Raw genomic sequence first — 17,672 nt, 5'->3', positions numbered from 1 at the left:
TTGAGAGGGAGTTTTGCTGCTGTTTTTCTGGGCCAGAAGTGGAAATGGTTTTATATTTTTAGGATTTCTTGCTATTTTGTATAAGCTGGTTTCTTCAGATCATAAAAATCTTGGAAGTGTCAAATTTTAAGTAATTGAAGCTAAACATTTGGAGTGTATATATATTTTAAACAAAGCCCACTACCCTGCAGTTGCACTACTCTGAAACACTTGATTATAGAATGAAAATGATCACTGCTGAGGGCTGAATTGCCTGAGGATGTGTGGTCCTCAGCCCAGATTTCCGTTGGGTCAGAAGCTTTCTTCAAGAGTGTAGGACTCTGGGCAGACAACAGGGATTTCCAAGGCAGATACCTGGACTGGAAAGACGTGTTTTAATCTGAATAGATGACTTTACATGTAGACATCATCAGATGGTCAATACCAAAATCAGATTATATTCTTTGCAGCCCAAGATGGAGAAGGTCTATACGGTCAGCAAAAACAAGACTTGGAGCTGATTGTGGCTCAGATCTTGAACTCCTTATTGCAAAATTCAGATTTAAATTGAAGAAAGTAGGGAAAACCACTGGACCATTCAGGTATGACCTAAATCAAATCCCTTACGATTATACAGTGGAAGTGACAAATAGTTTCAAGGGATTAGATCTGGTAGACAGAGTGCCTGTAGAACTATGGTTGGAGGTTCATGACATTGTACAGGAGGCGGTGATTAAAACCATCCCCAAGAAAAAGAAATGCAAAAAGGCAAAACGGTTTCTGAGGAGGCATTGCAAATGGCTGAGAAAAGAAGAGAAGCTAAAGGCAAAGGAGAAAAGGAAAGATGTGTTCATCTGAATGCAGAGTTCCAAAGAATATCAAGAAGAGAAAAGAAAGCTTTCCTAAGTGATCAATGCTAAGAAACAGAGGAAAACAATAGAATGGGAAGACTAGAGATCTCTTTAAAAAATTAAAAATACCAGGGGAACATTTCCTGCAAAGATGGGCACAATAAAGGACAGAAATGGTATGGACCTAACAGAAGCAGAAGATGTTAAGAAGAGGTGGCAAGAATACACAGAAGCACTATCCAAAAAAGATCGTAATGACCCAGATAACCACAATGGTGTGATCACTCACCTAGAGCCAGACATTCTGGAATGTGAAGTTAAGTGGGCCTTAGGAAGCATCACTACAAACAAAGCTAGTGGAGGTGATGGAATTCCAGTTGAGTTATTTCAGATCCTAAAAGATGATGCTGTTTAAGTGCCACACTCAATATGCCAGCAATTTTGGAAAATTCAGCAGTGGCCACAGGACTGGAAAAGGTCAGTTTTCATTCCAATCCCAAAGAAGGGCAATGCCAAATGATGTTCACACTACCACACAATTGCACTCATCTCACACACTCAAAATTCTCCAACCCAGGCTTCAACAGTACATGAACTTACCTGCCTCTTGAGAAGTCTGTATGCAGGTCAAGAAGCAACAGTTTGAATCCAGACATGGAACAACAGACTGGTTCCAAATTGGGAAAGGAGTACAACAATGCTGTATATTGTCACCCTGCTTATTTAACTTATATGCAGAGTATATTACGTGAAATGCCAGGCTAGATGAAGCACAAGCTGGAATCAAGATTGCCGGGAGAAATATCAATAACCTCAGATATACAAATGACACCACCCTTATGGCAGAAAGTGAAGAGGAACTAAAGAGCCTCTTGATAAAAGTGAAAGAGGAACGTGAAAAAGCTGGCTTAAAACAACATGCAGGAAGCTAAGATCATGGCATCTGGTCCCATCACTTCCTGGCAAATAGATAGGGAAACAATGGACAGTGACAGACTTTATTTTCTTGGGCTCTAAAATCCCTGCAGATGGTGACTGCTGCCATGAAATTAAAAGACGCTTGCTCCTTGGAAGAAAAGCTATGACCAACCTAGGCAGCATATTAAGAAGCAGAGACCTTACTTTGCCAACAAAGGTCTGTCTGGTCAAAGCTATGGTTTTTCCAGTAGTCATGTATGGATGTGTGAGTTGGACTATAAAGAAAGCTGAGTGCCGAAAATTGTTGCTTTTAAACTGTGGTGTTGAAGAAGACTCTTGAGAGCCTCTTGGACTGCAGTGAGATCAAACCAATCAACCCCAAAGGAAATCTGAATTTTCATTGGAAGAACTGATGCTGGAGCTCCAGTACTTTGGCCACCTGATGCTGTGAAAGATTGAAGGCAGAATGAGAAGGAGATGGCAAAGGATAAGATGGTTGGATGGCATCACCAACTCGATGGACATGAGTTTGAGGAAGCTCCTGGGAGTTGGTGATGGACAGGGAAGCCTGGCGTGCTGCAGTCTAATGGGTTCCAAAGAGTTGGACGTGACTGAGCAACTGAACTGAGCTGTGTGCAAATGTATAACCCGCTTTGGGTCACAGCAGTGAGGAGTCACTCTGCAGGTGTTTTCAACATTTTTCATTCTCTTTCCTTTATGTTCACAAGAAGTTTTCGGAGGGATATTCCATTTTTTACTGTTTTAAAATAAATTCACACTTACAAAAATTGCAAAAATAAAAATACCTCAATACCTGTGTGTGTTTCCTGAGGGTAAGGATATTCTTTTGCAAACCCACAGAACAATTGCCAACTCTGGCCCTTTATAGAAAAAGTTTACTGATCCTGTGTGCAGCAATTTTCGTCACAGTTTACCGTAACAAAGACCCTGTTTAGGGAACCTCAGGAGACGGCACCCAGATTGATTCATTCATTCAGTGGAATAGTATATATCTGTCAAAACAGTGCTTCAGAGCAGTATGTGACAGTGTGTGGATCCTTTTAATAATAGTGAAGAAAATAAATCAGACAGTTCAGAACAGCATGATACTCTTTTGTAAAGACTGAATTTTAAAAGTACTTTTCTGAGAATATATATAGGTGAAGTGCAGCTTATATACACAAAAAGGCAGGGGATTTATGCCCAGGTGGGATTTGCTGTATATAACAGTCAGGATGGTGGTTCACCTGTCTTTATGCCATCATTTTAACATAACGAAGTGAGAGTGGGCCGGAGTCTAGGAAATGTTTCTCTGAATCTCAGTATTACTTTCAAGTTAAATCCTTGAGATTATCGGCTGTCTCAGAAATGTTTCTCAGATGGGCAGTTGTTTGACTTCTGACAGAGGTCAGCAGTTTGCTCACATAGGGACTGTGAGTTAGAAACTGTTTCATTCCCTAATGGCATCATGGGGCTGGTAGAGTTCTCCCTACTTGATAAATTTGTAACTGAAAGATTCCAAAGGGAAAAGGCTGAAAAGTTGATAATGGTAAAAATATTTTAAACTGAGTTTTCAAAGAAAAAAGTGACTTAAGAAGGCAAGGAGTCTGACTGGGAAACATTTTTGTAGCAACTTTCACACAGCTTTAACAGCCCTAGTATCAGAGATGGACTTCCCTGGTGGCTCAGACGGTAAAGCGTCTGTCTACAAGGCGGGAGACCTTGGTTCGATCCCTGGGTCGGGAAGATCCCCTGGAAAAGGAAATGGGAATCCACTCCAGTATTATTGCCTGGAAAATCCCATGGACAGAGGAGCCTGGTAGGCTACAGTCCATGGGGTCGCAAAGAGTCGGATACAGCTGAGCGACTTCACTCATAGTATCAGAGACAGAGGTGTAGTGAGTACCTGTCATTGATGAGGAAAATAGTGAGGTTTCAAAGGACAAAAATAACAGGAAAATAAACCAAACTGGCAAGTCACAGAAGAAAAAAAATGGGTTACTGTGTAAAAATTTGTTCAAATTGCTTCATAGGAATAAAAGTAATACAAATTCAAAGAACGTTTATTTTATTTTTTAATATTCTAGTTTTTAGTGTTAATATTTTTATTTTTAAATTTTTATTGGAGTGTAGTTGATTTACAATGTTGTGTCAGTTTCAGGTGTACAGTGAAGTGAGTCGGTTATACAGGTACATATATCTCCTCTTTTTTCTGCATTCTTTTCCCCTGAGTGTGCTGTGCAGCAGCAGGTGCTTATTTATCATCCGTTCTATGTATAAGCACATTTAGATGTGGCTCCGCTCACTAAACTGTAAACATGAAAGTGACCCCTGGATGCTGTCCATGCTGGTATCTTTGGGACCCTGTGGGGGTCCTCACCTGAATCCACCTGTAGCTTTTTAAGAATTGAGAAATAATCGACATGCAACATTATATTAGTTTCAGGTATACAGTATAATGATTTGATGTATGTATCTATTGTGAAATGATCACCACAGTATGTCTAATTAACATCTATTACCTTCACAGTCACAAAAAATTTTTTTTCTTGTGATGAGAACTCTTAAGAATCTATTTTCTTAGCAACCTTCAAATACGCAATACAGTATGATTAACTACAGTCACCATGCTATACATTACGTCTGCATGACTTGTTTATTTATTTTTATAGCTAGAGGTTTGTAGCTTTTGATCCCCCTACCCAATGCCCCCACTCCACACTTCTGGCCACCACCAATCTGTTATCTATCTATGAGCTTTGTTTTCTTTTTAAGATTCCGCAGGCAAGTAAGATCATAGGGTGTTTGTCTTTCTCTAACTTGTTTCACTTAGCATCACATATATCTTGGCTACTGTCAATAATACTACAGTGAACATGGGGTACAGATATCTTTTTTTGCGGTCTGTCCTGGGCCTCAGTTGCGGCCTGTGGGATCTAGTTTTCTGACCAGGGATCGAAGTCCGGCACGCCGCATTGGGAGCGCGGTCTTAGTCACTGGACCACCAGGGAAGTCCCGATATTAGTGATTTTGTTTCCTTTGGATAAATGGCCAAAAGTAGGGTTGATGGATCATCTCCTGCAGCTTTGAAGACAGTCCTTCATGGGATTTAAGAATCCCCTCTTGGAAGAAGGGGATATATGTATATCTATGGCTAATTTGTGTTGATATATGGCAGAAACCAACACAATATTGTAAAGCAGTTATCGTCCAATTAAAGAAAAAAAGGAATCCCCTCTTGGGGTGTGCTGCCAAGAAAGTCATCTGAAAACACAGACACCCCTTGGTATCCACCAAAGGTTGATTCCAGAAACTTCTGTGGATACTGAAATCCACAGTCATTTATATAAAATAGAAGTTGTACCATGAATACAGTCAGTCCTCTGTATCCCCAGGGTTTGCATCTGTGGATATGGAGGACTGATTATACTGGACTTTCCTACCCAGATGTGGTCATCTTAGACTTTTATCTAGAAGGTAAAAATCTGTTATTAACAAGATGGCTCACATGAAGGGAAGGTTCAGAAGGATTACTGGGTCAGCGTTCTTGGGGAGCATTTATGAGGTTGTGTAAGCAAGGTTGAGCCACCTTCCAGTATGGAGGGATGGCTGGAGCCTGGATAGGAAGCATCTAGGTCCACGTTTGTGGGGCCAGGCCTGCCCTGTGGTGAGTGGGGATGTCCCTGCACCTGGCAGATGGGCCCTCAGGATGGTTGCCAGGCTTGAGGCAGGCTTGCTCTCCTTTCGGGGAGCCCCCAGCCTGCTTGGAAGTTTGGTGGCACCTCTCTGCGGTGTGACCACCCCCAGTGCCAGAGACTGCCAAGCTCTACTCCATCCTAGAAAGAACATGCTGAGTTGCTACTGGCATCTTCTTAGTGTCTTAAACATGCACTGGAGTCTATGTAAAAGACGAAGTCCACCGCAGTCACAAAGAAATGGTCAGGCATTGGTGGACGAGGGTCCCAGACCATTGAGGAAGTCAAGTTACCACTGTCCCAGCCTCATCCCCTGCAGTGAGCTGGTCTCACGGGGCTCATCTGTGTGCTGGCTGTACTGGCGCAGCAGCTGCAGAACGTTTTCCCCCAAGGGCCCACTGGAGGTGGCAGGAGTGGTGGAGCTCAGCACAGGGCGTCAGTCTGGGCCCGGTGTGGGCACTGCACGCTGCGAGCACCCTCTTTATCTCAGCAATTGAGACCTGATTCTGTGGAATCATACACCCAGCCCCGCATTTTGTTGATTGATTTATATTTGCCTCAGATTAGTTTTTCATAAAATCTCAGGTGGCATTCCAGTTCATAAATGGATAAATGCAGCGCTGCTCTCCCTTGCCATCGTGGGGCAAGGGATTCCCCAGAATTCCAGGGCACATGGTTTGAAACCCACAACTGTAAGCATGTCAGCAGGAGAGCCACAGGGTCAGAGTACTACTTGCATAGTTAAAAGGAATGAAAAAGGAGTATGGCAGGCTTGAGTGTGGCATATGAGTACTCTAGGTTGGGAAGGGGCCAGTCAGGCTGAGTCGAGCAGTGACAGGAAACCTGGGGAGAAAGCATTCAGGAGGCAGAGAGACCGCTCTGTCTTGAGAAGACCCTGTCCCAAGGTCTGCGGACTGAGTATGAAGGGCAGGAGAGCAGTGTCAGGACCTAAGGACCGACAGACTCAAGACTCCTCTGGGGGCTCTGTCTTAGACTTCACCTTATTGTGATTTTCAAGCAAACTTGGTTTTTGTTTCTCTGTTGCAGTGATTCTTTAGAGGTAATTGCAGGAGACCAGTGCTGCTTTTGAGAATGAAAGTTAATATTTTGTGCAATTGAATTTCTTCAGTAGTAAAGAAATTTACTATACTCTTCTTCTTGGGCAGAAGATGATGTTTGTGTTTTAATTATGAAGTTTTTTTGCCTAGGGATTATAGCAGCCCCATTCTTTATCCCCATCCCACTTAATCTGGGGAAAGAAGCTGGAATAGGAAAAATACATTGTTTTAAAATGCAAGATAGAAAGGCACAGTTGAATAAAGTATACTTCTCTTCCTCAGATGATTTGTTTTACATGTGAACAGACTGCAGAAAACTTTGGATGTAATTTTCTGGGAAGTACCATTATTTGTATATAGAAGAGGAAGAAAATCAATTAGAAACATTTTGTAGTTTGCTGTGGTTTGGTTATGCTGTGCCGTTTGACAAGTCCAGTTGTAAAATTTCAGAAGTACAGGTTTGGAGCTGCTGGGGAGACCCTCTTCCCAGCCAAACCATCCTCTTGCCTCAGGTTACATGGGCTTGAAGGGTCACAAGGGCACACAGGCAGGGGTGCCCCAAGGCAGGATGTGTAGATGGGCATGAACCATCGGTTCTGCATTTTCCCTCCTGTTTTCACCATGTCTTGCAGCCTTGGCATCAAGCTGCCTTGGCAGTTCTATTTTAAAGCCTATGCAAAGCACCCGCTCCCTGGCGTTCGGCTGGGATGCAGCCTCACTTATCTTTGAGTCTGACCCTGGGCCCTGTCTGTGCTGGATCCGTCCCTCCCTGTGTCTGGGGCTGACACAGCCTCCTGCCTGCCCTGCCCTGTCTGACTGGACCAGCACGGGCCGCGGTCCCCAGCTCCTGGCCCGTGGGCAGGCATTCCCCCGTCTCAGCACTGTCTTGTGCCTCACCTCTACTGTCCATCTCCTGAGGCATCTGTCTCAGTCTTGCTCCTTTGTTTCGTCTTGTCTCTGCAGCCCGTGTTCTGATGGGGAAGCCTGTGTTCTCTCCGACACGGTGGCTTATTGAAAACACATTCACACTTTGTTTCTCTTTTCCTTTTAATATTTTTGTGCCACCCTTGCTACCAGGTTGAAAATTAGTCTCTCCCCTTTAATTTCAATTGGTGCTCTGCAGCCTAGCCTAAGTGTTCTTTTTAAAAAGTGTTGAGTTATATAGGGAAGGGTTCGTTGTCTGTTACTGCCTGCAAACAGAGGAGGCTTCCCTTTCTTCCTGCCCACCTACTCTCATGCTGTCCAGAGACAGGGGAAATAGTCAAACCATACTTACTAAACAACACAAGTTCTGTTATCTACTGTTCCTGGTTTTCAAGTGTGTGGTGGCTGCTGTGAGTCACGGAAGTCCTTTTAGCACCTCCCTGTGCCCGTCCCCAACACTGCCCGCTCGGCCTCAACTGCTGGTTGGGGGTTTGGGCTCTTGCTGCCCCTCTCCTGCCCTCAGACCTGGCTGGCTCCTCTACCACTGATATCATGCCTGTGAAAATCGCTGCTGCTGAGGTCACACTGACTCTGTCCCTGACCTGTGGCTGTGGGCTCCGTGCTTTTCTCTGCTCCGCTGTCAGAGCGTGATGACCCCACCTTAAGGGTGACTGTGAGGATGACTAGTTGAGAGGATGCAGGGTAAGCTAGGCTGAGGGGCGGACAGTACCATGTGAGGGTCAGCAGCCAGGTGGTTTCTAGCCTGGTACCACGAACCTTGGCCTCCTGCCTACTTGAGGTTGCTTGCCCCTATTTGGGGTCTCCTGGTCCCACTTGGAGTCATCTGATGCCTACGTGTGGTGGCCATCTGAGGTTCCTAGGGCACCTCCATTGGGCCCTAGTTCTGGTCATTTGTAGATTCCAAGTCCAGGTGAGGGACTAGAGGAAGGGTCACTAACTGGCTCTGCTTGTAAGCCTTGCCAGAAGTACTTGTTGTGTTGCTGGTCCTGGGAGAGTGGGGTTGGTGCAGCTCCACACAGTGGTCCATGTCATGGCAGGAGAGGGACGGTCATCTTATGGAGGCAAGATTTTAAACCCTGCCCTGCACAGAGCTGAGCCTGAGTTTAGGTGCAAGAAGGTGTGTCTGTCGAGTCAGAAGAGGCCCCTGGGCCCTAGGGGCCCCTCACCCAAGGGCAGGGGCAGGGAGTGCAGCAGGAGGAAGCAGTTGAGTCTCACTGGCTCCAAGTGTTGTAAGGTGTCACAGAATAGCATCCTGGACCTCGGCCTTGCCGGTGGTAACCTTGCCCACTGTCCTCTTCTCGAGCTCATGAGTGTAGGCCCACTGTCCGAGTGTGAGGGCCCAACTGTCGGAGCCCAGGACATTCCGATAACTGAACAAGCAGGGCGGGTGGTGGTGCAGTGTGCATGAGGTTCCAGTTCAGTTCAGTCGCTCAGTCGTGTCCGACTCTTTGCGACCCCATGAATCGCAGCACGCCAGGCCTCCCTGTCCATCACTAACTCCCGGAGTTCACTCAGACTCACATCTATTGAGTCGGTGATGCCATCCAGCCATCTCATCCTCGGTCGTCCCCTTCTCCTCCTGCCCCCAATCCCTCCCAGCATCAGAGTCTTTTCCAATGAGTCAACTCTTCACATGAGGTGGCCAAAGTACTGGAGTTTCAGCTTTAGCATCATTCCTTCCAAAGAAATCCCAGGGTTGATCTCCTTTAGAATGGACTGGTTGGATCTCTTTGCAGTCCAAGGGACTCTCAAGAGTCTTCTCCAACACCACAGTTCGAAAGCATCAATTCTTCGGTGCTCAGCCTTCTTCACAGTCCAACTCTGACATCCATACATGACCACAGGAAAAACTGTAGCCTTGACTAGACGGACCTTAGTCGGCAAAGTAATGTCTCTGCTTTTGAGTATGCTATCTAGGTTGGTCATAACTTTTCTTCCGAGGAGTAAGTGTCTTTTAATTTCATGGCTGCAATCACCATCTGCAGTGATTCTGGAGCCCAAAAAAATAAAGTCTGACACTGTTTCCACTGTTTCCACTATTTCCCATGAAGTGATGGGACCAGATGCCATGATCTTCGTTTTAGGAATGTTAAGGTTTAAACCAACTTTTTCACTCTCTGCTTTCACTTTCATCAAGAGGCTTTTTAGTTCCTCTTCACTTTCTGCCATAAGGGTGGTGTCATCTGCATATCTGAGGTTATTGATAGTTCTCCTGGCAATCTTGATTCCAGCTTGTGTTTCTTCCAGTCCAGCGTTTCTCATGATGTACTCTGCATAGAAGTTAAATGAGCAGGGTGACAATATACAGCCTTGACGTATTCCTTTTCCTATTTGAAACCAGTCTGTTGTTCCATGTCCGGTTCTAACTGTTGCTTCCTGACCTGCATACACATTTCTCAAGAGGCAGGTCAGGTGGTCTGGTATTCCCATCTCTTTCAGAATTTTCCACAGTTTATTGTGATCCACACAGTCAAAGACTTTGGCATAGTCAATAAAGCAGAAATAGATATTTACCAGCTCGCAGTTCTGGCTCTGTGCTCTCCCACCCTACCCACGGGGAGGATACTGAGGAGTTGTCCAGAGCCGGGTGTCCCCTAAGCCCCAGAGCTCCCCGAGTCAGGGACACTCAAACAGCAGCACAGTGAAATCAGCATGTCTTTTCTTTTCTGACCAAATGCAGGATCTTATTTTTCTGACTGGGTTGAACCTGCGCCCCACCAGTGGGAGGCACAGAGTCTTAACCCCTGGACTGTTAGGGGAGTCGCAGCTGAAATCTTTGTTTTAAAAACTTAAACTTACAAAATAAATTAGTTAATAGCTTGTTAAAAGACAGTTCCCTCAACATATTTAAATTCATTTTTATAACTTGGCAAACTATAGGAATCAAAAACAGGGTTGAAAACTGCTGTTGAAAAATCAGTCAAGGAAGAAAAATACCTGGCTTTTATGTTGTTGGAGGACAGAAACCCTGGACAATGTCTATTTGCTCCGTTGCTTTCACCCCCATGGGAAGGCAGGATGCGATGGGTAGGGGGCGAGCTGGGGGTGGGAGGGGCGGGACACAGACTGGGGGTGCTGATGCTGGACTGTGAGATCGAGGCCCTGGTAGGTCCGGAAGTCTTTGTTTTGCTCCCAGCTGTCTGCTTTTTGTGCATCAAGTATGTATGTATCAGAAAAATGTCAGCATGAGGGTGGTTTTAGTGGCCAGTCAGCACGAGGGGGTAGGCGCCCTGTCTGGGCAGTTCTGCTCTACTCAATCTTAGCTGTGTTAGTCTGCTCAGGCTGTATGTGTGCTAAGTTGCTTCAGTCGTGTCCAGCTCTTTGTGACCCTGTGGACTATAGCCTGCCAGGTTCTTCTGTCTGTGGGATTCTCCAGCCAAGAGTACTGGAGTGGGATCTTCCCGACCTAGGGGTCACCCCCATCTCTTATGTTTCCTGTGTGGCAAGCGAGTTTTGTTTTTTGTGTTTTTACCACTAGCGCCACCTGAGAAGCCCAACTGGAACAAAACCACACCCCAGGCAGCTTTCAGTTCAGTTCAGGCGCTCAGTCGTGTCTGACTCTTTGCGACCCCATGAACTGCAGCACTCCAGGCCTCCCTGTCCATCACCAACTCCTGCAGCCTACCCAAACCCGTGTCCATTGAGTCGGTGATGCCATCCAACCATCTCATCCTCTGTCGTCCCCTTCTCCTCCCACCTTCAATCTTTCCCAGCATCAGGGTCTTTTGAAATGAGTCAGCTCTCTGCATCAGGTGGCCAAAGTATCGGAGTTTCAGCTTCAACATCAGTCCTTCCAATGAATATTCAGGACTGATTTCCTTTAGGATTGATTGGTGTAATATCCTTGCTGTCCAAGGGACTCTCAAGAGTCTTTCTCCAACACCACAGTTCAAAAGCATCAATTCTTTGGTGCTCAGCTTTCTTTATAGTCCAACTCTCACATCCATACATGACTACTGGAAAAACCATAGCCTTGACCTTTGCTGGCAAGCAGCTTAGGCAATAGGAAAGTATTCTCTCCTAGAACTGGAGGCTAGAAGTCTGAGATCAAGGTGTGAGCAGGGCTGGTTCCCTCCAAGGTGCCTCCCCTTGACTTGCAGACGGCCGCCTTCTCACCGTGTCCTCCCATGACCTTCCCTCTGTGCCTGTGGGCGCATGCCATCCTGCTGTGACCAGGCCCCAAGCCATGGAGGGAGCTGAGCCCAGGTAGACAGAAATGTCATTGAGTTGTTAAACTGTGAAGTCCTGCGTGGCAGCAGGGGAGGTTTTGAGTGTGTTCCAGATGAGTTATTTTTGTTACACTCTTGGGCTTTGGCACTGTGGCTTTTGACACTGCAAAGGTGTGTCAGTCCTTGAGGTGTAGTTGAGGCTCTGTCCCAGGGCTGTGCGGTGGGTGGCCAGGCACCCAAGGCCCCTGTGTTGTGCTGAGAGGAAGCCCCAGTGGGCTGAAGGGGGTGAGTCTGGCAAGATTCTGGATTTGGGGTGGCTGGAGCTGGGACAGGGAGTGTGGATTTTATTCCTGGGGCAGTGGGCCACCCCTGACAAGGGAGTGGCTGCTAGAAATGGAGAAAAGTAAATGGATTTAAACAGAATCTTGAGGTGAAATTGTGAGGTGTCAAAGAAAGCGGTGAGATGGAGACTGGGGACTTGAATTCAGAACTGACAGTTTCAGGTTTCCTTAACAGATGAGGCAGACACCCGCTTCTTCTTTGTGGAAGAAGCACAGGCTGGGGAGTCATGGAGGCGCCCGTGGCCCTGGAATTAATTGGATGTTTGTAGGGTGTGTTCATGGTCGAAAAGCATGGAGAAGAAAATGCAGTAATTAAGAAAGAGCCTCTGTGTGTGATAAGAGAGCCTTGACTGGTAGTTCACACAAAGATTAAAGGATGCTGTGAGAGAATGTTCAACTTCAGTGTTTTTATGGAAGTTGGAAGGGAAAAGCAGCTTGCAGAATAACTTGTATCATCTTGTTTCTGTGAGGGATCAGAGGCTTATGGATAATTTCCTTTACTTTTTCTTTATTTTCTGATTTATCTGCCATAAATATTGATAATTTTTTATCCTAATTTTTAATTGTAGTAAAATATGCAGAACATAAAATTTGCCATTTTAGACGTCACCACCGTCCATCTCCAGAACTTTTCCCGTCTTCCCTCACTGGAACCCTGTGCCCATGAGACAGCAATTCCCCAGTCTCCTCTTCTCCAGCCCCGGGGTAGCCGCTGTTCTACTTCCTCTCTGAGTTTGGCTCCCTCCTCTGAGTGGGGTCGTGCAGTGCTCTTCCATTTGTGACTGGCTTATTTCCGTTAGCATGACTTCCGGGCTCATTCGTGTTCTTGCATGTGTCAGGATTTCCTTCCTCATTAAGACCAAATAATATTCCATTGTACATATAAACCACAGCAAACAAAAGTGTCCTTAAACACTGATTTGAAATAAGTTGAACATTTGACCTTTTTCCTAGGGCGTGACCCAAGTGTGTCACAGAGCCTTTCTGCAGCTCTCTTGTACCACCTCTTCTGTCATTGGGTGCTCCCGGCCTGTCCTGGGCAGAGGGTGGGGAGGAAGCGGGTCCCATGGGCACTGAGTGGAAAGCTAGGGCAACTGGTCATGTGGGCTGTGTGGTTGTTCCTGGGTGGTTGGCTTGACCTGTGGAGGTGAGAGGCACAGAGGCAAGGCCAGGCAGCCCTGTGGGACCACAGGGACCTTGTTGGGCAGCCTGGCTCCTTGGAGGCCATCAGCTTTGAGGTGCCCTGTATGGGCACCGCTGGGGCCCCTGCGCTGGCTCTGCAGGGCAGTGACCAGGAGGAAGACTTGGCTCTGTGCACCCCTGTCCTGGATGTACTCCTTTCTTGAGTGTGTGGAATAGGAAGTTGTGATGACAGAAGGAAGTTGGTAATGAAAGGGAGATTTTTTCATTGCTGTGAAAAACAACTGCTATATTTAACATTAACGTGGATGGTGAGAACCATGCAGAATGGACCTTGTGCTGTTGTCGGGCTGGGGGAGGAGTTCAGGCCTCGGCTCCCTTGGTGTCTGTCCTCCCCGTCCCGCCGATCTCTCGTTGCTGGCTGAGAGCTGTCGCTGTCTCCAGGGCGGAGTTACTTCTCCTTTCGGAGCTGCCGGCGTTTGCCTGGTTTGACCCTCTTGTGTTAGTCATTCACACTGAGCCTGGTTGTTTCCTCTCTGAATGATTTTCCGTTGTGCACCCCCCTCTTTATCCCTGGGCATTTCCTGCCTGGAAGCCAGCTCTCTCTGACACTTGAGTAGTCCAGCTTCCTTTGACTAGTCTTGCTTGGTTTCTCTTTTCCCCGTTTACTGTCAGCTACCTGTGTCATTATGTCTGAAATGAGTTTCTTACAGCTGGCATAGGCTTGGGTCAGGAGTTTTTAAATCCATTCTGAAAATCTCTGTCTTTAATTGGTGTGTTTCAACTTACTTTGATAAACCTAATTACTGATATGTTTGGGTTTAGGTCTGCATTTTATTATTAAAGTCCTCTTAGATCCCTCCCTCTCCGTCTCTCTCTTTTTGGCTTATAAACAATGGAAATTTATTTCTCACAAATTATTGTTCTCTAGGTCATGAACCACTTTGTTCAGGCTATTTTAAAGATATTTTTTCATTGTCTTTATTTTTAGCAGTGTGACTGTGATCTGTCTGGGTAGGGATTTTTTTAGGTTTGTCTTGTTTGGGGTCTGCTGAGCTTCTTGAATCTGCAGACACATTTGCAAAGGGCCACATTTGCGGAGTTTTTAGTCGTGTTTTCAACTGTTGATCCAGCTTGTTCTTGTATTTTTATGAGACAGTGTTAGATAGTTTTCTCTTGTTCCAGAGGTCCTCAAGGCTCTTCATTTTTTTCAATCTTTTTTTCCCCTCTGTCATTCAAATTAGCTTATTTCTGTTGCTCTGTCTTCAAATTCACTGAATCTTTCCTCTGCTTTTAAGCTCATGTGGGGAGTTCATTAAATTTCAGTATTGTATTTTTAAATTTATGTTTAATTGGAGAGTAGTTGCTTTGCAGTGTTGTATTGGTCTCTGGAATACAACGTCATGAATCAGCCATGTGTATACATGCATGCCTTCCTGCTTGACCTGCCACCCCCCACCCTCACCGCAGCACTCCAAGTCATCACGGAGCACCCAGCGGAGCTGCCTGTGCTGTATAGCTGCTTCCCGCTAGCTACCTCTGTACACGGTAGTGTATATATGGCAGTGCTCTTCTCTCAGTTTGTTCCACCCTGTCCTTCCCCTCTATCTCCACAGGTCTGTTCTCTATGTCTGTGTCTCTATTTTTGCCCTCCAAATAGGTTCATCAGTACCATTTTTCTAGATTCCATATATATGTGTTAATATATGATGATTTGTTTTTCTGACTTACTTCACTCTGTATAATAGGTTCCAGGCTCATCTGCCTCAGTTCAACTGATTCATATTTGTTCCTTTTTATGGCTGAGTAATATTCCATTGTGTGTACATACCACGGCTTCTTTATCCATTCATCTGTCGAGGGACATCTAGGCTGCTTGCATGTCCTAGCTATTGTAAATAGTGCTGCTGTGAATATTGGGGTACAAGTGTCTTTTTAAATTATGATTTTCTCAGGGTATATGCCCAGTAGTGGGATTGCTTGGCCATATAGTAGTTTTATTCCTAGTTTTTTAAGGATTCTCCATATTCTTTTTCATAGTAGCTGTATCAATTTACATTCCCACCAACAGTGCAAGAGAGTTCCCTCTTCTCCACATCCTCTCCAGCATTTTTTGTTTGTAGATTTTTTTGATGATGTATTTTTTAGTTCTAAATTTCCATTCAGTTATTTATTTATTTATTTATTTGTGCCTTTCAGTTTTTTTGTTCAGTTCAGGAGTGCCATGTTTGTTTAGAGCATTTTTATAGTAGGTACTTTAAGTCTGGTAGATACTTGTAGCATCTGTATTATTTGGCATTGGTGTCTGTTGCTCATCTTTTCCCGTAGGAGCTGACGTTACTGGTTCTTTACTGAGTAGTTCAGATTGCAGCTGGACATTTTGGATGTTATAGTATGAGACTCTGGGTCTTGTTGAAATCCTAGGAAATGTTGTTTTTGTTTTAGCTGGCAAGCAGCCTGCTTTGATTTAGGCGACAGTTCTGACCTGTCCTCTCTGGACTATGGTGCAGTGTCACACCTGTCTTTGGAGCTCAGCAGTGCCCTTTGGATCTGTCCTGGGTGTGCCTCCTGTGGCCGTCTGGGACCTGGCTCTGGTCTCAGGGCTTGGGATGTGAGGATCAGATCCACACATGTGCAGCTTGAGGGTGAGCCTGATGACATTTCTGACCAACTTTGTGGGCTTGCTCTTCCACGCTTCTTCCTCTCCACATTGTCCCTGGGGCTTTCCAGTGCCCTGGGGTTCCCTTTTTGGTCCTCTGACCAGCATGCTGAGGCTTTGGAAACCTGCCTCACCAAATACTTCCGCACCCATGCCTGTCTGGTGCCCAGCGCTAAGTGGAGCAGCTGGGTACCTCTTCCTTTTCTTTCAGTGTTCTTGCCCAGCCTGCCTGCTGTCATTTCCAATTTCAGAATGAACATAGCTGACCATGTAGCTTCCCCACGTATCCTGCTGGGGTCAGGGCTGCTTCACATGTCCATCTGGAGTTAGAGTTGCTCCCTGAGGCCCACGAAGGATCACAGCAACATTCAGCGGGAGGCAAGCTGGAGTATGTTGACGCCTCCCTTCTGGAGCCAGCACAGATGTATCAGATGAAGTCCGTCTCCTTTTCTGTGCTTCTGTATGGCAGTCAGAGTTCAGGCCCTCAGTCCTCTGCCAGTAGCCTTCTCCCGTTTTCCTTTCCTTGGCCATAGGCCCTCGCCTTATTGGGCCCGGCAGGCTGTCCTGTATCCGTGGAGTCAGGGCGCTGGCTCTGTGCATCTTCATCCCGAGCGTGTGGCCCTGCTCGGAGGACGCCCCTGGGAAGTGTCATTGGTTGGAAGCGCTGTTGCCCATCGGAGGCTGTGCTGGCCTCCTGAGGACAGACATAGTATGGGAGGAACTGTTCCTGCCCCCAGCTCAGTGAAGGGGTGGTCACACCCTCGCGGAGAGCCCTGCAGGATGATGGCCCTGAGGTGGGAGGGTGGCAGGAAGCCATGGCACGTGTGTTGGCCCTTGTGCCCTGTACCACGACCAGCAGCAGCTGTGTTGTGACTCCCCTGTTGATGAGGCCCGAGAGAGACGCCAGGCCCTAGGGACAGTCTAAGATGCCTCTGCCATCCCCAGCTCCCTAAGAAGAAGGCACAGGGGAGCAGGACCCTAAGTACCCCGTCCTGGAGGGACTGTCATGCCCTTCCTCACAGCACGGGGGGCTTTGTGTTTGGTCCTAGGCCAGGATGGCAGCCCAGGTGACGCTGGAGGACGCACTGTCTAACGTGGACCTCTTGGAAGAGCTGCCTCTGCCTGACCAGCAGCCCTGCATCGAGCCCCCACCATCCTCACTGCTCTACCAGGTGGGTGCTGCGCAGCTGCAGGACACGTGACCTGTGGTGCTGACCTCCATGTGATGGTTTTCTTTTTCCTTCCAGCCAAATTTCAACACTAATTTTGAAGACAGAAATGCATTTGTTACCGGCATTGCAAGATACATTGAACAAGCAACTGTCCATTCTAGCATGGTAACTACATGGTTTCCTCAGTGGGAGGGCAGGGGTTTGCCACATCTGAATGGCAAATGTCTTTTTTTTTTGGTATTATTGTACTTCTAAGAACAGTGCATGCTCTTTCCGAAAATCTGGCTTCTGTGGCCCAGAGAAAACCTTTGTCAGCATCAGCAAGCCCACTCTCCTTTGTTTATACTTGTGCTCAAGCATACCAGGCACACACCCATATGGGATTTAGATTGCAGAAGTGAATTGCATTGTTGTTATAACTATGTATATTAATAATTTAATGAACATTTTGATATGTCATTAAATTACACCAGATGAAGTAATTTTTAATAGCTGTCTAGTCCATTTGGTAAGTGTTCAAAATTTAACTATTTTTGCATGTTTACTTAGTTTGCTGTGCTTTTTTATAATAAGTTCTATGATGAATATCTTCCTAAATACATACTTATTCTCCCCGGCTAGATTTGTACAAGTGAATTTATTAGATCAAACCTTGTGAGCATTTTAACGCATCTTAAAAATACTTTCAGACTATAGTCAGCTTCCTGGCCTTTCCCTCTGTTTTATGGCTGTATATGTTACCAAT

The 17,672-nt window shown here is 46.1% G+C and overlaps 1 protein-coding gene across 2 annotated transcripts in view; it reads left to right on the top strand.

Annotated features, from left to right (window-relative positions):
- The window catches only part of CYFIP1 (cytoplasmic FMR1 interacting protein 1), a 100,529-nt gene that overhangs the window by 13,995 nt on the left and 68,862 nt on the right, over positions 1 to 17,672 (top strand). For both annotated transcript variants that reach the window (XM_052636352.1, XM_052636353.1), the window contains exons 2-3: positions 16,805 to 16,927; positions 17,003 to 17,092. In XM_052636352.1, coding sequence (XP_052492312.1) covers positions 16,811 to 16,927; positions 17,003 to 17,092 — 207 coding nt within the window. In that variant the 5' untranslated portion in view covers positions 16,805 to 16,810. The remainder of the gene's footprint in view (positions 1 to 16,804; positions 16,928 to 17,002; positions 17,093 to 17,672) is intronic.

The sequence above is a fragment of the Budorcas taxicolor genome, chromosome 2 (genome assembly GCF_023091745.1).
Source record: "Budorcas taxicolor isolate Tak-1 chromosome 2, Takin1.1, whole genome shotgun sequence".
NCBI classification, from domain to species: Eukaryota; Metazoa; Chordata; class Mammalia; order Artiodactyla; family Bovidae; genus Budorcas; species Budorcas taxicolor.
This window is presented reverse-complemented; position numbering and strand designations above follow the sequence as displayed.